The 23,881-nt window shown below is 32.1% G+C and overlaps 1 protein-coding gene across 9 annotated transcripts in view; it reads right to left on the reverse strand.

Annotated features, from left to right (window-relative positions):
- The window catches only part of LOC143231088 (recombining binding protein suppressor of hairless-like), a 98,312-nt gene that overhangs the window by 15,024 nt on the left and 59,407 nt on the right, over nucleotides 1-23,881 (reverse strand). For 5 of the 9 annotated variants that reach the window (XM_076465682.1, XM_076465667.1, XM_076465643.1 and 2 more), the window contains exons 2-4: nucleotides 18,727-18,867; nucleotides 14,431-14,731; nucleotides 3,375-3,543 (exon numbers count right to left, since the gene is read on the reverse strand). In XM_076465682.1, the coding sequence (XP_076321797.1) occupies nucleotides 3,375-3,543; nucleotides 14,431-14,731; nucleotides 18,727-18,849 (593 nt within the window). In that variant the 5' untranslated portion in view covers nucleotides 18,850-18,867. Of the gene's footprint in view, nucleotides 1-3,374; nucleotides 3,544-12,806; nucleotides 13,059-14,430; nucleotides 14,732-18,726; nucleotides 18,868-19,135; nucleotides 19,169-23,243; nucleotides 23,262-23,881 lie in introns of those variants that run through there. The other 4 variants (XM_076465660.1, XM_076465673.1, XM_076465693.1 and 1 more) reach the window with 4 other exon arrangements.

Genomic DNA, 23,881 nt, shown 5'->3' on the forward strand with positions numbered 1-23,881 from the left:
TAACCTAAATAACATGAAATACCTAACACTGTAAAACACAGTGTGTGTCAGTATGTCACACAATAATACCATAGCAACTTACTATGCAATTTAAACAGTTTGCTTTCCTGTCAATTAGATGCAAGTAGACAATGATTGATTAAAAATCCAACATATTTCATATGAAATGTAAAAAAAAATTCACCTTTTTCACAATATGAAAACATATCTTTGTTAAATTATCAAGTTAAGACAGAAAACGTTTTCCAGTATTTAAAAAAGATCATTAATATTTAACCACTGGGTAAACCAATCTAATGTTCACAGACTATAACATTAAAGATTTTAATATTTCAATCAACAATACAACAGTAAATAAACAAAATATTTAAATTAGAGATTTGATAGTGAGTATGTTTGCTTGTGAATATTATGGAATGTGCCTAGTGTTTATATTTTTAATAGTAATTGGTAAAACATAACAATCTAAACTATCTGAACAGTTATTTTTGAGAAAGCACTTTCAATTTGTACAATTAACTTTGACATTACCACAATATCAATTACACATTTAACCTTTATAAAAGCTAGTGTGTGTATGTGTATCACATCCCATCATGCCTAATTTCTTGAAATTGGAGTAATAAAAGCTAAAATGCATTTATCAAGACAGAACAGTTTGATTACTGTTTGCCCATTATTGTTTTAGTGATGGGGATGCAACAGGGCCGTGAGTGGGGAAGGTGGTGTCATGAAAGCTTACAAGTGTTGTGAGTGTTGGTAAAATAAGCTTTAAGTAAAGATGTTCTGTGGGATCATCTAGTCTAGAGCCAAATGCATAAAATTTATCGTGAAAGTAAAAATAAGGATTCAGTTTTAAACTTAAATTGTTTGTGAATTAAGATATTTTCTGTCATATCACTAACATTTTTAATAAAAATAAACTTCTGTAACCAACAAAGTTCCAACATAAAGAAATCAATAAATATTTTTTTAGTTTTGTTGTCTATACATTTCATATTATACTTTCAGTACATAGAGTGACACCAATATTAGGTTATACTTTTGTTGGTGAGCAACATGACATAAAGACCTATATTGGAACTTAGTGCAACCAAAATGCGTGGGCTTTTTTACACATTAGAAGCTGTTGATGTGACTGATTTTTAACAATAATTATTCTATGTATGTGTTCATTTTATGAATGATTTTAGTTTTGATTGGCTCACAAAGATATTTACTTATATTTCACAGTCTCAACTACACTTCTCTGTCTCTTTTTTTGGCCAATCTTAATTTCACAAACTTCATTTTTTTTAGTTAGCTATGAAATGTGGGGTGGGGGTGGTAGTACTTGCCCTGTCAATTTATGTCAGGCTATATGCTAGTATATACTAAATGACAGTTAGCAGAAAAATCCTAAATGAGAGATAATACATATACTGTGCAGATATGTGATTCTAATGAGATGTTAATAATTTGCAGATTAAATTAAAAGCTAGTTCTAATAATAAGTTATCACTTCTTATACATTGGTTTAACTCAGTATGTTGAAATATTTAAACTTCACAAGACAACTCATTTCACAAACAGTGTCATCAGAATTCTACTGTTTATTGGTGTTCAGTGTTGCTAACCTTTTTTAGTATTTCTTGTCAAATTATTTTCTAATTCAATGAAAAGATGATATATAACAGATCCAGCCTTACATCAGTTGTGCAAAAAGTTTAGAAAAGTATGTTAAAAAATCCTTTGCAAAATCATTTAACAAAATTTAGAATTCTACTGACAGGTAACATGGTTTCACTGAGAAAACATCCTGCCTTACAAATCTTTTCACGTTCTTTATAAAAGTTACTGTTTATGTAGATGATGGTAATAGTTTTAATTAGATATACTGAGGTTTACAAAAAGCATCTGAGAAGTTTCCACATAAAAGGTTTGTGAAAATTTGTCTCTATAGTTGTGGAGGATAAGTTAGCTAATTTGATAGAAGAGTGGTTTGGTGGAAGAAAGTGATGTTACAGATAGAGTTTAGTCAAACTGAATTAATGTCACAAGTATGGTAGGCACCTCAGGGTTCAGTCCTGATTTACACCAATGATAGATGAACGGTCAATAAATTATTTAAATTTACAGATGACATTAAGGTCTTTGTTGTTGATAGATATGAAGAGGATGTTGCTGATTTACAAAAGGATTTAGATCATTTAGTGAGTTGGAAAAATAAATGGTTGATGGATTTTAATTATATTAAATGTAAGGTAATGCATGTGGGTTATCATAGTTTAAATTATAAGTATAATTTTTATGGGAATAACCTTAACAGTGTTATGAAGGAAAGGGATCTTCGTGTAACAGTCCATCAGTCTCTAAAGCCATCCAAGCAGTGTGTTGTTACTAGGGGAAGGATAAATAGGATATTAGGTTGTATCTACAGGTATATTGAGTACAAGTCTAAATAGGTTATAATTTTATTGTACAGGTCACTGGTTAGGCTATATTAGAAATTCTGTGTTCAGTCTTTGGCTCCTTACCTTAGGAAAGACACACAATTGTTGGAAAGAGTTTGGAGAAGGGTTACTAAAATGGTGCCTGGGATATAGGGTTATCATACAAAGAAATTTCTCAACCTGTTTTCTCTTGAGTGAAAAGAGTTGGGGGGATTTGACTGAGGTGTTCAATATTGTAAAGAGAATAGATAGTGTTGATGCATAATATTTAACAGTAGGACTAGAGGAAAATATGAAAATAAATATTGGTATGTTAGGAGTCATCTTCAACTAAAACAGTTTTATTTTTATAACAGGGTGGTTGGCCTTTGAATATTGTGGAGGCAGTAACTTTAAGTGAGTTTAACATAAAGCTTGATAGATATATGAATAATAGGTGGCTTTAAAATTTTTTAAATTTATTAATACTCTTAGTTTAGTTTAGATGAAGAGACAGCCAGAATGGACCAATAGGTCCAATGTTGTTTCTAAACATTGTTATGTTTCTTGTCTTTAAAGCAAAATGTTCACACAAACCAATTATGTGCCGGTATATGAAGTGAACAAACAACAGATAAATATTAAGATATGAAAGCAAGTTCTGAATTTTTTATAAAATTCGAATTAAGAAGTTGATATCTGATCTGGGGAGACAAAATAAACTGTAATGCTATGTAAATGTTTACAGACCCATGTTAATAACTACAAAACAATAAAGATATAATTCAAACTTCATAAGCTACAAACTGTTTTAGTGCTATTAGTTAAAAGTTGAATGTCGTTTTTGAAATGCATTTTTTTAAAAGTTTCAAACAGGATGGTTTCAAATACAATCAAAATACGTTGTTAAAACATATAAATGATATGATAAATTTCCTGATGAACATAATAATATTAAGTTACCTAGCTCTATGACCATCATCGACAGGAGGTGAAGGAGTTGGGAGAGGACTTGAGGATGGATGTATTCTAGAACTTAGTGTGGGTCCACTGAAGGGTGTTAGCTGATGTGACTGATTTGTTTGCTGCTGTTGACTAATAGCAGACTTATCTGAAAGCATCTGTAAAGATTCTGAAACAAAGTAAAACTACACTTAGATACACTACATACAGAGATACAAAACAAAGTAAAACTACACTTAGATACACTACATACAGAGATACAAAACAAGTTACTTGTAAACAAAGTAAAACTACACTTAGATACACTACATACAGAGATACAAAACAAGTTACTTGTAAACAAAGTAAAACTACACTTAGATACACTACATACAGAGATACAAAACAAGTTACTTGTAAACAAAGTAAAACTACACTTAGATACACTAAATACAGTGATACAAAACAAGTAACTTGTCTACAATCATCAACAGACTGGTCTGTGAATCAAAGACTCAACTTAAAAATTAAACACAGATTATGATACATAACACTGGATACCATGTAACAATTTTCTGTTTTACAACTTAGAGAAATGGAAACGGTTTCCACACATTTTGTACATTATGACTACATAGCAGGTAACTAAGCTACTGCTAGTTTACAGAAACTATTAAATTATAATCCCAACAACTTACATGCAGTATTGATTCTTAAACACAAGTCCTCATACAAAATATCTGATTACTGTAGAAGTCAGCAACATGCGAAATACACACTTAGTACATACATATAAACACACTTGATAGCTTATATGTAAACCAGAAAATACATTCTTTGTTTATATACACACACATATACCAAACATTTCAAACTTATGTAAGTAGTTCTTGTATTTTAGTTTTTCTGTATCCTACCAACAATAATTAAGATGTTAATTGGTAACAGCAGAGTTCCAATTCAGAAAATTCAAATTCCATGGCTTATGTTATTACATAACCAAAGTCCATGGCTCATGTTATTACATAACCAAACAAAGTCCATGGCTCATGTTATTACATAACCAAACAAAGTCCATGGCTCATGTTATTACATAACCAAACAAAGTCCATGGCTCATGTTATTAATAACCAAACAAAGTCCATGGCTCATGTTATTTAATAACCACACAAAGTCCATGGCTCATGTTATTTAATAACCAAACAAAGTCCATGGCTCATGTTATTAATAACCAAACAAAGTCCATGGCTCATGTTATTACATAACCAAACAAAGTCCATGGTTCATGTTATTACATAACCAAACAAAGTCCATGGCTCATGTTATTACATAACCAAACAAAGTCCATGGCCCATGTTATTACATAACCAAACAAAGTCCATGGCTCATGTTATTACATAACCAAAGTCCATGGCTCATGTTATTACATAACCAAACAAAGTCCATGGCTCATGTTATTACATAACCAAATAAAGTCCATGGCTTATGTTATTACATAACCAAACTTCATAACATCAATATCACTTGGCAATTTTTAGCAACCCAAGATGCACAAGTTTATTATAATAGACTGAGATAGAGAATTTAAGAATGCACATGACATTTGGTTAACCATTTTAAAACATATTCATGTGGCATGACTGATCTTCTGTAATACATGCAAGTGGAATTACTGTAACCTAAAAAACTGAAAATTCACTATTCATGATTATCTAAAAAGTTCAGGTTAATACATGAATTCCTTTCTACATATCTACTAAGAGGATAAATCTGTTAAAAGACAAAAAAAAAAAAAAAAAAGCAAACCAAGTAACACATTCCCACCAAAAACAAAGCTTACTTTATTGAAGTCATCTCAACAGATGAAAACAAAGCCAAATGATTGGAACACAAATCATACAACAATCACATATACAGTGCCTTAGACAATGTCTTCCATCAAGTGAAAGAAAAGTAACAGCTAGCTGCATGCTATCTAGTTTCCTGATCAATGAGTTTGGTTGAATCTGCTTTCTAGAGAAGTCTTTACTGCAGGTACACCTGCAGAGATTCCCTCAGCTAAGCCTAGCTGGAACATGGCAGCTTATTTACCATCTGTTTGGTCTCGTAGATATTGGTTGAACACATCTGATATTTTTTTTGTTTACTTTTCTCAAGCAGAACACATTCAAGTAAGATTTAATAAAACAAGTAGTGATGTTAGCTCATCCCTCTTGGACAGTGAAATGCAGAACTCAACTTTAAGCAAATGTAAAAACAAAAGTAAGCTTTCTTGTGTTGCACAGAAATCTAATGAATGCATCATGAAAAACTTCAGAAACATTTCCTGTTTGAGGAATTTAATAAGCACCTTAACAAAAGTTGTTGAAGTTTACTGAAAATATGGATATCTAATCAGTTTCACATCAAACTTAGAGTATTTTTTAATTATGAACATCAGAATGAACCCAAAAATACACATTTGAAACTATTCCCACCAACAGAGTGCATTAGCCGTATATTTCTTACGGTGCTCAACAAAACAACGGGTATTAATAGTCAGATGAAAGAAGGTTCCACAATAATAGCACATTTTGTACAGAAGTATAATTACAGTATAAAACAGCAACTGCCTTCTTTTTAAAAACTTCACTCAAACAACTTATGATAACTTGAAACATAGCATTTACACAAAAGAGCCATAATTATATACAGTTAAATGTACAACTGCTTTGGAAGATGTAGAAAGAATAAAACAAAACTTACAAAAATTAAATATAACAATGAATCAAATTATATCAGACAATTTCATAAAACTTAAACCACAGAATTATTTAGAACCTTTGGTTTGGTTTTTTAAGCACAAAGCTACAAAATAGGATATCTGTACTCTACCGACCATGGGTATCACAACCCTATTATTAGTGTATTACACTTGTTTCAAATGAATTTTAAAACTAGCTAATTCTTACAGTTTATAACAAGAACTATCAGGTGGTTCACAAAATATGTAATGTTTACACCAAGCCTGAGATAAAGCAAACATCATCTGAAACAAAATTTAAGCATCTTCATCAGACAATGCAGATACCATAAGCAGCTTCTACACAGAAACTAAGACTACTATGTTTACTAAAATGTTTATATTTCTTATAAGCACAAAACTTGTACACTCAAAAGTACATAAACCAATTCCAATCTCATTTAAAACAAAACTCAGTGATTCTCTCTTCATGGTAATTAACCAGTTAAGCAGTTTTGATAGAGGTCTTACAAAAAAAATGGGTTTAATACAAACACAGAAACTTCTACAACTAGATGGTATATTAAAACACAAGAACTGACCGTAAGATGACCTTCATCAAACAACATTTGAAGTAGTACTACTAATACACAAGAACAGACTATAAGATGACCTTTATCATACAGCATTTAAAGTAGTACTACAAATACACAGGCACAGACTATAAGATGACCTTCATCACACAACATTTAAAGTAGTACCATTAATACACAACAACAGACTATAAGATGACCTTCATCACACAACATTTAAAGTAGTACCATTAATACACAACAACAGACTATAAGATGGCCTTTATCATACAACATTTAAAGTAGTACCATTAATACACAACAACAGACTATAAGATGGCCTTCATCACACAACATTTAAAGTAGTACCATTAATACACAACAACAGACTATAAGATGACCTTCATCACACAACATTTAAAGTAGTACCATTAATATACAACAACAGACTATAAGATGACCATCACACAACATTTAAAGTAGTACCATTAATACACAACAACAGACTATAAGATGACCTTCATCACACAACATTTAAAGTAGTACCATTAATATACAACAACAGACTATAAGATGACCATCACACAACATTTAAAGTAGTACCATTAATACACAACAACAGACTATAAAGTGGCATTTATCACACAACATTTAAAGTAGTACCATTAATACACAACAACAGACTATAAGATGACCTTTATCATACCACATTTAAAGTAGTACCAATAATACACAACAACAGACTATAAGATGACCTTTACCATACAACATTTAAAGTAGTACCATTAATACACAACAACAGACTATAAGATGACCTTTATCATACCACATTTAAAGTAGTACCATTAATACACAACAACAGACTATAAGATGGCCTTCATCACACAACATTTAAAGTAGTACCATTAATACACAACAACATACTATAAGATGGCCTTTATCATACAACATTTAAAGTAGTACCATTAATACACAACAACAGACTATAAGATGGCCTTAATCACACAACATTTAAAGTAGTACCATTAATACAGAAAAACAGAGTATAGGATGACCTTTATCATACAACATTTAAAGTAGTACCATTAATACACAACAACAGACTATAAGATGACCTTCATCACACAATATTCAAAGTAGTACCATTAATACACAAGAACAGACTATAAGATGACCTTTATCATACCACATTTAAAGTTGTACCATTTATACACAAAAACAGACTGTAAAATGGCCTTCATCACACAACGTTTAAAGTAGTACCATTAATACACAAGAACAGACTATAAGATGACCTTTATCATACCACATTTAAAGTAGTACCATTAATACACAACAACAGACTATAAGATGACCTTTATCATACCACATTTAAAGTAGTACCATTAATACACAACAACAGACTATAAGATGACCTTTATCATACAACATTTAAAGTAGTACCATTAATACACAACAACAGACTGTAAGATGACCTTTATCATACAACATTTAAAGTAGTACCATTAATACAGAAGAACAGACTATAAGATGGCCTTCATCACACAACATTTAAAGTAGTACCATTAATACACAACAACAGAGTATAAGATGACCTTTATCACACAACATTTAAAGTAGTACCATTAATACAGAAGAACAGACTATAAGATGGCCTTCATCACACAACATTTAAAGTAGTACCATTAATACACAACAACAGACTATAAGATGGCCTTTATCATACAACATTTAAAGTAGTACCATTAATACACAACAACAGACTATAAGATGGCCTTAATCACACAACATTTAAAGTAGTACCATTAATACACAACAACAGAGTATAAGATGGCCTTTATCATACAACATTTAAAGTAGTACCATTAATACACAACAACAGACTATAAGATGGCCTTCATCACACAATATTCAAAGTAGTACCATTAATACACAAGAACAGACTATAAGATGACCTTTATCATACCACATTTAAAGTTGTACCATTAATACACAAGAACAGACTGTAAAATGGCCTTCATCACACAACGTTTAAAGTAGTACCATTAATACACAAGAACAGACTATAAGATGACCTTTATCATACCACATTTAAAGTAGTACCATTAATACACAACAACAGACTATAAGATGACCTTTATCATACCACATTTAAAGTAGTACCATTAATACACAACAACAGACTATAAGATGACCTTTATCATACAACATTTAAAGTAGTACCATTAATACACAACAACAGACTGTAAGATGACCTTTATCATACAACATTTAAAGTAGTACCATTAATACACAACAACAGATTATAAGATGGCCTTCATCACACAGCATTTAAAATAGTACCATTAATACACAACAACAGACTATAAGATGACCTTTACCATACAACATTTAAAGTAGTACCATTAATACACAACAACAGACTATAAGATGGCCTTCATCACAGAACATTTAAAGTAGTACCATTAATACACAACAACAGACTATAAGATGGCCTTCATCACACAATGTTTAAAGTAATACCATTAATACACAACAACAGACTATAAGATGGCCTTCATCACACAATGTTTAAAGTAATACCATTAATACACAACAACAGACTATAAGATGGCCTTCATCACGCAACGTTTAAAGTAATACCATTAATACACAAGAACAGACTATAAGAAACAATACAGTTTCTACAACTTGAATATAGTGGATTCACTGTTTAATACAGAACAACAGACTATAGGAAACAATACAGTTTCTACAACTTGAATATAGTGGATTCACTGTTTAATACAGAACAACAGACTATAGGAAACAATACAGTTTCTACAACTTGAATATAGTGGATTCACTGTTTAATACAGAACAACAGACTATAGGAAACAATACAGTTTCTACAACTTGAATATAGTGGATTCACTGTTTAATACACAACAACAAACTATAAGAAACAATACAGTTTGTACAACTTGAATATAGTGGATTCACTGTTTAATACACAAGAACAGACTATAAGAAACATTATAGTTTCTACAACTTGAATATAGTAGATTCACTGTTTAATACAGAACAACAGACTATAGGAAACAATACAGTTTCTACAACTTGAATATAGTGGATTCACTGTTTAATACAGAACAACAGACTATAAGAAAGAATACAGTTTCTACAACTTGAATATAGTGGATTCACTGTTTAATACAGAACAACAGACTATAGGAAACAATACAGTTTGTACAACTTGAATATAGTGGATTCACTGTTTAATACACAACAACAAACTATAAGAAACAATACAGTTTGTACAACTTGAATATAGTGGATTCACTGTTTAATACACAACAACAGACTATAAGAAACAATACAGTTTCTACAACTTAAATATAGTGGATTCACTGTTTAATACAGAACAACAGACTATAAGAAACAATACAGTTTCTACAACTTGAATATAGTGGATTCACTGTTTAATACAGAACAACAGACTATAAGAAACAATACAGTTTCTACAACTTGAATATAGTGGATTCACTGTTTAATACAGAACAACAGACTATAAGAAACAATACAGTTTGTACAACTTGAATATAATGGATTCACTGTTTAATACACAACAACAAACTATAAGAAACAATACAGTTTCTACAACTTGAATATAGTGGATTCACTGTTTAATACAGAACAACAGACTATAAGAAACAATACAGTTTCTACAACTTGAATATAGTGGATTCACTGTTTAATACAGAACAACAGACTATAAGAAACAATACAGTTTCTACAACTTGAATATAGTGGATTCACTGTTTAATACACAACAACAAACTATAAGAAACAATACAGTTTCTACAACTTGAATATAGTGGATTCACTGTTTAATACAGAACAACAGACTATAAGAAACAATACAGTTTCTACAACTTGAATATAGTGGATTCACTGTTTAATACAGAACAACAGACTATAAGAAACAATACAGTTTCTACAACTTGAATATAGTGGATTCACTGTTTAGTACAGAACAACAGACTATAAGAAACAATACAGTTTCTACAACTTGAATATAGTGGATTCACTGTTTAATACAGAACAACAGACTATAAGAAACAATACAGTTTCTACAACTTGAATATAGTGGATTCACTGTTTAATACAGAACAACAGACTATAAGAAACAATACAGTTTCTACAACTTGAATATAGTGGATTCACTGTTTAATACAGAACAACAGACTATAAGAAACAATACAGTTTCTACAACTTGAATATAGTGGATTCACTGTTTGATATCAACTTTGTCTCGTATACAAAGTTTGTAAAACTTATTCTACAACCACTTTTTACCTCCATCAACATGAACTACAGAATACCTTGGTTGATAAGTGTACATGGCACTTGTAACCAGCAGCTAAACTGGAGATACATATTATAGCATCTGCAACTGAAATAAGGATACAGTTATTAGCATCTGTAACTGAACTAAGGATACAGTTATTAGTATCTGTAACTGAAATAAGAACACAGTTATTAGTATCTGTAATGGAAATAAGGACACAGTTATTAGTATCTGTAACTGGAATAAGGATGCAGTTATTAGTATCTGTAACTGAAATAAGAATACAGTTATTAGTATCTGTAACTGAAATAAGAATACAGTTATTAGTATCTGTAATGGAAATAAGGACACAGTTATTAGTATCTGTAATGGAAATAAGGACACAGTTATTAGTATCTGTAACTGGAATAAGGATGCAGTTATTAGTATCTGTAACTGAAATAAGAATACAGTTATTAGTATCTGTAACTGAAATAAGAATACAGTTATTAGTATCTGTAACTGAAATAAAAATACAGTTATTAGTATCTGTAACTGTACTAAGGACACAGTTATTAGTATCTGTAATGGAAATAAGGACACAGTTATTAGTATCTGTAACTGGAATAAGGATGCAGTTATTAGTATCTGTAACTGAAATAAGAATACAGTTATTAGTATCTGTAACTGTACTAAGGACACAGTTATTAGTATCTGTAATGGAAATAAGGACACAGTTATTAGTATCTGTAACTGGAATAAGGATGCAGTTATTAGTATCTGTAACTGGAATAAGGATGCAGTTATTAGTATCTGTAACTGGAATAAGGATGCAGTTATTGGTATCTGTAACTGAACTAAGGATACAGTTATTGGTATCTGTAACTGAAATAAGGATAATTATTGGTAGCTGTAACTGAAATAAGGATACATTTATATTGTACTCAAATAAGTGTTAATTAACAAGTCATTACTGAAATTTATTAACTAATTCATAAATGTTAAGTACCAGTAAATTTACTACACTGACACTTGAGACAAGTGTGATGAAACAGCTGCACATTACATGCTTTTCTGTATAACCTATCTACAATAAACATTGCCACCATTATCACAGTGTTATTCACCTATACAAGCAAGCAGATAAAAGCAGCAACATCTAAGTCACAACTTCAGTAGTTTTATTTTGTACACAAACTATCAGTCTTATGTTTTACAAATAAATACCCATTTCAATGTTAGATGCTTGTTACAGAAATCTACTATATTCCATTAACACTTATTTCAAGAATTGTAAAACAATAAACAATCACAGACAAATTAACTGTGTCAATGTTCTTTGATGGTTGTTACAGAAGTCTACTATCTACCATCAACAGTTATTTTAAGAACTGTAAAACAATAAACTGGTACAAACAAATTAACTGTGTCAATGTTCTTTGATGCTTGTTACAGAAGTCTATTATATTCCATTAACACTTAAGAACTGTAAAACAAAAACAATCACAGACAAATTAACTGTGTCTGCACTGTTATGTGCTTGATAGATGTCTACTCTCTACCATTATTACTTATGTTAAAAAGGGTAATATAGTAAAATATTACAGATAAAATAACTGTAACAATGTTGTTTGATGCTTGTTACAGAAATCTACTATCTACCATCAACAGTTATTTTAAAAATATTATTAAATATCACATTTCAATAAAAACTTTACAATGCTGCAGGTAAAGTTTCACTCACTAACAGAGGAAGCAAAAAGTACAGCACTTCCTGCTCCATTTCACACACGACACTTGAAATTTTAATGCTGGGAAATCCAGGGACAAAGTACCAGATGTTGTCTTACCACTATAGCCATACGACATGTGATAGTTTGAATCCATGTAAGGGACCCCACAGTCCTCAAACACAAAGTCTGGATGGTGTGCCATGATGTTCACTAAGACAGAGACTCCAGCAACTGGGGGGCCCCGAGACTTGGCAGCTGCTACCTGCCTGCTTTTCGATTTGGAAGCCCAGAAGCTATGAGAAGTGACTGGTTTCTGTCTTTATCGACCCCTCTGCTAAACCACCACGTAACCTGCATTGGAAATAGACTCTGTATATTTCTGAGAGCTGCTCTTTAGGCTGACACTATCTCTCTAGACTCCACAATTAATTATCACTTTCCACCTGTGCTACTCCTGGATTTTCCCACATCATATCTCCAATACAACTATCCATGTTCCAGGGCCACCATTGGTTCAATAACTCCTGCAGAGCTCCAAGGAAACAGTATAAGCTTTCACAGTTTAAGCTACCTACTAAGTTATTTATTGGATTTTTGATGCTTGTCATGTTCACATGAAGATCTTGAAAATCGTCTAAACAAGATCCTGCATGTTAAATTGTGTAATTCATCTGACATGAAAAAACATGCTACATGTTAACATTTGTGTAATTAATCTAACATGAAAAACATGCTACATGTTAATCATTAATTCTCTTTCATACACAGTGATACACTAACATTATAAACAGTAATACACTAACATTATAAACAGTGATACACTAACATTATAAACAGTGATACACTAACATTATAAACAGTGATGCACTAACATTATAAACAGTGATACACTAACATTATAAACAGTAATACACTAACATTATAAACAGTGATACACTAACATTATAAACAGTGATACACTAACATTATAAACAGTGATACACTAACATTATAAACAGTGATACACTAACATTATAAACAGTGATACACTAACATTATAAACAGTAATACACTAACATTATAAACAGTGATACACTAACATTATAAACAGTGATACACTAACATTATAAACAGTGATACACTAACATTATAAACAGTAATATACCAACATTATAAACAGTAATAAACTAACATTATAAACAGTGATACACTAACATTATAAACAGTGATCCACTAACATTATAAACAGTAATTCCCTACCTTTACAGGAAGTAAGACATGCTACATAATACACTCATATTATAAACAGTTTCAATAACAATAACAATGTTACCTGATCTGTAAACTTGTCTTAACTGTTAAAATGATTTCAAATACGTTCTAGATAAAAACTGTAAATATCTGGTAGTTATGTTAATAAAACTAAAATACACATATTTAAATCAACTAGAGAGTAACTAGAGGTTTCTTAGTATCTGACAAGTTTCTAAAATCACAATTTAAAACTGTAAATATCTAGTAGTTATGTTACTAAAACTAAAATACACATATTTAAATCAACTGGAGAGTAACTAGAGGTTTCTCAGTATCTGACAAGTTTCTAAAATCACAATTTAAAACTGTAAATATCTAGTAGTTATGTTACTAAAACAAAAATACACATATTTAAATCAACTAGAGAGTAACTAGAACTAAGTTTTAGTAAAAGAAAACTCATCATTTCCAACTTAGTATAATAACTTATTAATAAAACAAAACTCACCATTTTCAGGAGCACCATGTCCATTTTCATAATGGACTCGATCTTGAGACATACCCCTGTAATGAGCCTCAGCATAACCTCCTAGATCCATGTGTGACAAGTGAGTATCTGGACGTTGATTAGACAGATCTACAGGGTGGCTTTCGTAAGCTCCTCGACCGACGTGGTCATTTGATCTTAAACGAGACTGTAAGTGTTGGAATGTGGCATTTGACGAATGATGACCAATATCATCTCCTCCATTCATTACAGAAGAACTGCTAATGTCCATCATCAAACTATCCTGATGGGAAACATCACCCTATAAAGAAATCAATAACCTATCATTAATCAAGAACTGATTGTATTTATCATAAAACGACCTTGATGTGACACTCCAACTTACAAATAAATCAATAACCTATCGTTAATCAAGGACTGATTGTACAGGGTGTTCGAAAAGTCACTGTGCACTTATATATTTATTAACAGACATGTTTCAATATAGAATACAGGAGGTAAATATGAATGACAATTATAAACAATGTTGAAAGTGACCCTTGTTGGCATCAATACAAGCCTGGATCCTTCTTATTTTGTTTCTAAACACCGCTATCAGTTGCTGGCTTGAAATAGACTGAATGAATACTTTTATCGCTGCTTTCAAAACTGCACAGTGACTTTCCAAACACCCTGTATTTATCATCAAACTACCTTGATGTGACACCCCAACCTACAAATAAATCAATAACCTATTATTTATCAAGGACTGATAGTATTTATCATCAAACTACCTTGACACAATATTGCAACCAATAAACAATTCAATAACCTATCATTAATCAAGGACTGATAGTATTTATCATCAAACTACCTTGATACAATATCCCAACCAATAAACAATTCAATAATCCATCATTAATCAAGGACTGATGGTATTTATCATCAAACTACCTTGATACGATATCCCAACCAATAAACAATTCAATAACCTATCATTAATCAAGGACTGATAGTATTTATCATCAAACTACCTTGATACAATATCCCAACCAATAAACAATTCAATAATCCATCATTAATCAAGGACTGATGGTATTTATCATCAAACTACCTTGATACGATATCCCAACCAATAAACAATTCAATAATCCATCATTAATCAAGGACTGATAGTATTTATCATCAAACTACCTTGATACGATATCCCAACCAATAAACAATTCAATAATCCATCATTAATCAAGGACTGATAGTATTTATCATCAAACTACCTTGATACAATATCCCAACCAATAAACAATTCAATAATCCATCATTAATCGAGGGTCAATTGTATGTATGATCATGCTTAACTGTTTACTTTCCTCTGTCTGCCTTTACACAGACTTAAAATGCTAGAAATTGGTTTTGATACCTGTGATGTATCTTTGTGCTTAATTTGATATAAACAAACAAACAAACAAACAAACCTTCTGTGCCCCCATAAACAAACCAATAGGATGCTTTAAATATCTAATAATATATTAATAACAGGAACACATGCTCTGTCTTCTAACTCAGAACTGGTATACATGCTGGCTTGTAACTCAGACCTGGAACACATGACCTATCTTATCTAAATTCATTTCCAAAGGAGTCTCAGGGAAACTACTAAGGGGCAATCAGTGTCAAACATTCCACAGTCATTTGAAAGTATCTTGATTTATTTAGAGGACTTATTCAGAACATCAAATAAATTTGGTATCAAACAGTTCTAAAAGAAAGCATGCACTGCTTTTAACATAATGAGCTTTTGTTATTTTCTGAGAAGTAAAAATCATTCTTAACACTCCTACGAAAAGACGTTTCTAGTCCTGATTTCTCCAAGCCCGTTCCCCTGGCTGTGGTTTCGCTAGATAGTAGATAGGGACAGTGGGAATCTCGTTAATCCATTCATTAATGGATTTAAATGGCAATTTCATTTAAGTACAAAATTATTAACCTAATATTAATAACCTTTCAAGTTGCTCTGGGGCCTATTAGGCCCCACTTTTCGTAGGAGTGTTAAGATCTTATAAAATTCCTCACGTGTTGTTCAAGTTAAGAACAACAGAACATCGGCTCAAAACCTTCCAGGAGATAAATAACAACAGTTTATATGTCATTCTGCACTAACTGTCCACATGAGTAAATATTTAAAGGTAATATTACATTATTTCACTTACAATATCATTTCTGAAGGTATTTGTCAAAACATTGAACATTGCACAAGTGTATATTACATTATCACTGTAAATTTATATTGAACAAAACACTGAACACCACTGTTTATATTATATTATCATTATGACTGTATATTACAAAATATTAGTCCACTAAAACAAAGGGAAGACTAAAGACTAAATGCAAGTTATTTAATGTTAGCTAGGCATGATTAGAAGGTAAATATATAATGTTATGATACTTAAACAACAGACTAAACATTTGTAGTTTTATATTATAATATGTAGTCATTCTAGCCTGAAAAAAACATAATTTATATTTATTTATTTATATGATTGTTACAATGTCGGTGAAGTGACAGAACCACATATTTAGATTATATAAAATAACAATAAATATATTGTCTAACTGAAAACAAACATTTGAAATACATTTAGAAGGTTCTAGATATTACATAAATAAAAACTGAGGTTTTCTGGATAAAGAATAATTTTTTTTAAATCATAAAATCAAATCACTTTACACTCAAACTAGTAACACAACACTCTATTTTCACAAAAAATCTTTAGTAAAAATATTTAGTTAAAAAATTGATTTTTTTGTGTATAAAATCCTTGAAATCTTTACTAAAATTCTACCAAATTTTCTCAAGATTCACATGTCAAAAGTTATAGTGTAAATACTTAATGTGTGCAAATGTGTAGATGAACTCACGTTTGTTATACCAAGCCTGTTACAAAAGAACTGACACCATTACACACGTAAATTCTTATAGATTAACAGTAAACAGAACACACTTAACATCACCATGTGTGTTTTAAAGATGTTAAGACTATTATTAAAGTGTGTAACTTGTTGTCCATAAAAGTACACCAACACAGGTGACCAGTTAAATAACTAGGTTTGATGTATGGTACCACAAGGAACATTTTTTTTCTTGAGATAATTTCAAGTATCTCTATTTATGATGTAAAACCTTTTTGTCCACCAATACAATACCTTTCTATAATGTTTCAGTTTTTAAACACATGAAAACTAATGGTAATAATATGTACTTACTCTAGTAGTTGTGCTGTAAACTGATACATTGTTAACACCTAGTCATGCAGAACTTGTAGTTACACACTGACATGTACTTACTCTAGTAGTTGTGCTGTAAACTGATACATTGTTAACACCTAGTCATGCAGAACTTGTAGTTACACACTGACACGTACTTACTCTAGTAGTTGTGCCATAAACAGATACATTGTTAACACCTAGTCATGCAGAACTTGTAGTTACACACTGACATGTACTTACTCTAGTAGTTGTGCTGTAAACTGATACATTGTTAACACCTAGTCATGCAGAACTTGTAGTTACACACTGACATGTACTTACTCTAGTAGTTGTGCTGTAAACTGATACATTGTTAACACCTAGTCATGTAAAACTTGTAGTTACACACTGACACGTACTTACTCTAGTAGTTGTGCCATAAACAGATACATTGTTAACACCTAGTCATGCAGAACTTGTAGTTACACACTGACATGTACTTACTCTAGTAGTTGTGCTGTAAACTGATACATTGTTAACACCTAGTCATGTAAAACTTGTAGTTACACACTGACATGTACTTACTCTAGTAGTTGTGCTGTAAACTGATACATTGTTAACACCTAGTCATGTAAAACTTGTAGTTACACACTGACATGTACTTACTCTAGTAGTTGTGCTGTAAACTGATACATTGTTAACACCTAGTCATGCAGAACTTGTAGTTACACACTGACATGTACTTACTCTAGTAGTTGTGCTGTAAACTGATACATTGTTAACACCTAGTCATGCAGAACTTGTAGTTACACACTGACATGTACTTACTCTAGTAGTTGTGCTGTAAACTGATACATTGTTAACACCTAGTCATGTAAAACTTGTAGTTACACACTGACATGTACTTACTCTAGTAGTTGTGCCATAAACAGATACATTGTTAACACCTAGTCATGTAAAACTTGTAGTTACACACTGACATGTACTTACTCTAGTAGTTCTGGTGTAAACTGATACATTGTTAACACCTAGTCATGTAAAACTTGTAGTTACACACTGACATGTACTTACTCTAGCAGTTGTGCTGTAAACTGATACATTGTTAACACTTGGTGATGTGAGACTTGTATTTCCTGTTGAATACTGTGGCATGAGGGCAGACCCTGTCAGTTGTGGCTCATATCCACCTGCCATGGGATATCCATAATGATTCTATTGAAGAAAATAACACTTTTAGACAATAGCATGATTTAGAAACACCATGATGCTGATTTCAGACTAATGTGTTTTGTGTGAAATTATACACTTATTTTCAAACCATATGATTAAATTCAATTATAGAGCAAGTTAAATACAACCTTTGAAGCACACACACATACATATGAAGAAATATAAAGAGCATTGAAGGTGTTTATTTATTACAAATCTGTTAAATCTGTCTTGTTATATGTTAAAACTGAATAATTCTATGCAAACTCACCGATATACTTCAAGTTGTGTTTCTATCCAGTCATCATTCTACAAACAAATTAGTCATGTGACATACACACATGTACAGGAGAGAGCAATAACTGATTTAACTACTGGAAGACATCAATAAATAATTTTTACAATATTATTTTAGAATGTTAATTATATGAAGTAGACTTTTAAGACATAGTTTTTCTGTAAAATGAATGAGCTAATCTCTGGTTCCTTCAGAGAAAGGGTAATGCAACATGACGAAGGATAAAACTGACATTATCCTTCATGGAATGGATGATACATAATGAAGGATAAAACTGACATTATCTTTCATGGAATGGATGATATATGATGAAGGATAAAACTGACGTTATCCTTCATGGAATGGATGATACATGAAGGATAAAACTGACGTTATCCTTCATGGAATGGATGATACATGAAGGATAAAACTGACGTTATCCTTTGTGGAATGTATGATACATGAAGGATAAAACTGACATTATCCTTTGTGGAATGTATGATACATGAAGGATAAAACTGACATTATCCTTCGTGGAATGTATGATACATGAAGGATAAAACTGACATTATCCTTTGTGGAATGGATGATACATGATGAAGGATAAAACTGACATTATCCTTCATGGAATGGATGATACATGATGAAGGATAAAACTGACATTATCCTTCATGGAATGGATGATATATCATGAAGAAGGATAAACATGAAATTATCCCTTTACAAGATATTAACTGAGTAAATATACAAATTAAACACGTGAAGTTAAATTGTTAGGCAGAACAACACCTACTGAACAGTGGATGAAATTATGTGTTCTTTTAACTTAATACTGAATACACTAAAACATATTACAAACAACCAGCACTAAACATTCATCAGATTCCTGATAACAATGCAGAGCCACACCAACAAATATTTCTTTAATTTTATGCCCCATTTTTAATGAAGCTAATTTTAATGTTCAAGAACTCAATGTTTTATGTTTATCATCAATATTTTCTCATCATTTGTTTATTATTGTACTTATTATTACATATTATTACCTACTAGACCACAATAACTCTTTGAGGTCTTTATTAAAATTACAACACACATCTACCATTAAACTAGGAGATGTAAGCAGTAAAATATGCACAACTACAGACACTGAAATTTTGGAAATTTCTGAATTAAGTTAATATTTGGTAAATCAGTACCAGTTTCATTAGGGATGGACGGTATTTCTATCACTTTTTATCAACCACAACAAATTTATATTTAATTCATACAAGACTGGGACACTACACAATATAACAATGCTGCTAGTTACTTATTCAGCAGACAAGCTGTTTAAAATAGTAAAAATAAGCCCAATCTATAAGTCGCTACTAGTCACCGAGGACAGGAATTCCACCCGTCATCAGTAATCTTGGAGATTTGTCGTAGACCTAGTTGCAAATGTGATTTATGTCAACAGTTTCTGTAAGGATATTTTGATATAATATATCTAAGAACGACTGGTATAGGTATTAACACTTTTACTGATAAGAGGAGACCAACGTTACGGCCTACTAGGTCATCCTTATACCCACACCAGCCATTCTGAGATACATTTTTATTTCAAGTGGGTATCTCGTCTTCAAGAATTTTAATATAATGTAAAACAAATAAAGTGACAATACTTTAAATATTTGTATTTAACTCAGATACATTTTTATAATTTAGTAATTTGTTGCAGTATCTGAAGGTTTCTAAAGAATCCGTTTACAAGCACGTGCCCAAATGGAACAGAATCCTTATAATGCGACTTTGTACAATGGACGGCAACCGCTTGTTGTGGAGATACAAATGTAGAGGGCGACGTTTCGAAAGTCTTCCGCCTTTCTTCTTCAAGTCTAAAAAGTTGCATCATAAATACTCAGCCTAAACAATATTTCAAAGAATCCTTACAATTGAAGTTTATTTTTGATACAAGGAGGCGTGCAAAGACTCATAAATATCCACAAATTTCTCGTGACGCCATTAACAGTATTAAAACTGATTCGAAATTTGAACAAATATGTAGATCCTTTTGTTTTTAAAGGAATCCATATTTAAACAGAAATACTTCCAAAAGGTGAAACACATCAAGAAACAATCACACGAATTCCTGGTTACACTGCAGTGTGCACTCATACAAAAACGATTTTATTCAGTCAGTATACTATTATTACTAGAATAAATACGTCCATTTCTCTTGACTTGAACAGTGCCGTGCTACACGTGAGAGCGAGCCACATTCACAGCTGCTCCAGTCCCACGCACGTACGACAGATGAACACAAGGTTATAATGTTTTCAAGAACTGTGCCGAGAACAACACAGGCCTAGTTATCTGTTATGATAATCAATGGACATAAGCGTCAGAAACATACAATCAAAAGATTCAAAGAGTCCGATCACGTGACATTCTTCAGATCCCTAGCTTTGAACACCGCCTGGTGTTCCTGATAACGTTTGCATACACTACAAAGTGCGGTTGTTTCTAGCGGGTACATATTCATTAACTATTTCAGTGTAAAATGTGTAGATATGAAACTCAGGCAGCCAAACAACGTTAAATACTTTACAGTGTTGCCGTAGTATCACAGATCTGAGTACTGTTTGTGTGTTTACATAATACTAGATCCATAGCATATCACTTTATTAATTAATCATTCAACACAAAGAAACGAATAGATAACACTCTTTCAAGTTACCACGTAATACTTATTGGAAGACGATGGGCTCAAAGTGTGGTTTACAGTTATATAACATAATACTACTGTTGCTGTTGAAGTCCGATGCGACACCTTCCATCAGTACTATTGTTGTTGAAGTCCAGTGTGGTAACTTCCACCAGTGCTGTTGTTGGTAAAGTCCTGTATGTTAATTTCTATCAGTACTGTTATTGTTGAAGTCCAGTGTGTTAACTTCCATCAGCACTGTTGTTGTGAAGTCTGATGCAGTAGCTCACATCAGCACTGTTGTTGTGAAGTCTGATGCAGTAGCTCACATCAGCACTGTTGTTGTGAAGTCTGATGCAGTAGCTCACATCAGTACTGTTGTTGTGAAGTCTGATGCAGTAGCTCACATCAGCACTGTTGTTGTGAAGTCTGATGCAGTAGCTCACATCAGCACTGTTGTTGTGAAGTCTGATGCAGTAGCTCACAACAGTACTGTTGTTGTGAAGTCTGATGCAGTAGCTCACAACAGTACTGTTGTTGATGATGCCTGATCTGATATGGTAACTTCCATGGTTTGATTCTTTGTATTGACATGGGTTGACTTACAACACACAGACAGATACATTAAAATTACCCGTAAAGATGTACACTTAACAGAAGAATGTGGAGAGAGACAGTAAACTGTGGTCACTGCAGTGAAGTGTTTCAAAGTTTCTGAATTACTCTAATAACTATACCCTTGTTTCTTTTATAACAAATTCAAGTCTCACCAGGAACCTCCATTAATGCAAGTTTTACCAGCTACATCTAAAAACTTCAGGTCTCATAAACCATTAATTTTGATATTTACTTAACAACTGAACAGTTGTTTCTAGTCTAGTTTAAACACCAGGCTACTGTAGATCTAACCAATTTCCTGGGAAGAACAGGAATATCTCCTTTTCACTTGATGTATAATAAACTAGTGAGAAGCTAAAAATACTATCAAGATTGGACTCATGCTGCTAAAAGTAGTTCTTCTAATATTTGTTTCACTAACTTTGTGCTTGTTTATTCAGCGACTACACGTTTGTGCATCAGTTCAACAACCGGTGTGTTTTGATTCTGCGTTTTAAAATAACTTTCAGTCGTGATACCCTGGCTGGTTGCTGTGACAATTTACTCGTAGTGCAAGAAAAACTAAATGAGAGTGAGAGTAAAAATTTCATGTGTAATGTCCTGTAATGACCAAGGAGCAATATGCTCTCAAAACCTAACTGGACATCTGGAAGACGGTCACTTTCTGTAAAGGGTTACATTAAACACACTGTCTGTTACACTTCCAACTGACATTACACACAAAGCGAATACAGTCAGAACATACATTATTCCTTAGTTACTTAATTTTAAACGAGTTTTTCTCGTTAAAATATTTACCATGTTTTAACTTCTTCACTTGCAGATAATCATTAGACAAACATTGTTTTTGCTGTTATAGTCTGTGCCCATGGTTGTCTTACATTACATACTATTCATTACTCAATTTTTTATGGTATAAGAAGGTCGGTCTGTTTGTGCTTGTTTCTGGATTTTGTGCAAAGCTACACAAGGGCTATCTGCAATAGCCATCCTTAATTGAGCAGTGTAAGACTAGAGGGAAGGCAGCCAGTCATCACCACTTGGTCTACTCTTTTACCAACAAATACTGGGATTGACCATCACATTATAATGACCCCACAGCTGAAAGGATAAGCATGTTTGGTGTGACGGGGATTCAAACCCGTAACCCTCGGATTACGAATCGAGCACCTTAACCACCTAAGGAGGCCAGCAAAAATAGCGTGTGTGACTACTCACAACAACCCTCCTGAACACATATCACAGATAAACTAAACTTCGTTATGGAAGTTGACGGATACTGATTACACAGATGAAGTGATGGCTAGGCTACTTTCTGTTCAAGTTGACAGGTACTGGTAACATGGGTGAAGTGATGGCTAGGCCTTCTTCCTGTTGAAGTTGATGGTTACTGGTGACATGGATGAAGTGAAAGCTAAACCTTTTTGCTGTTGAAG

This window comes from Tachypleus tridentatus, chromosome 1 (genome assembly GCF_004210375.1).
Source record: "Tachypleus tridentatus isolate NWPU-2018 chromosome 1, ASM421037v1, whole genome shotgun sequence".
Taxonomy (NCBI): Eukaryota; Metazoa; Arthropoda; class Merostomata; order Xiphosura; family Limulidae; genus Tachypleus; species Tachypleus tridentatus.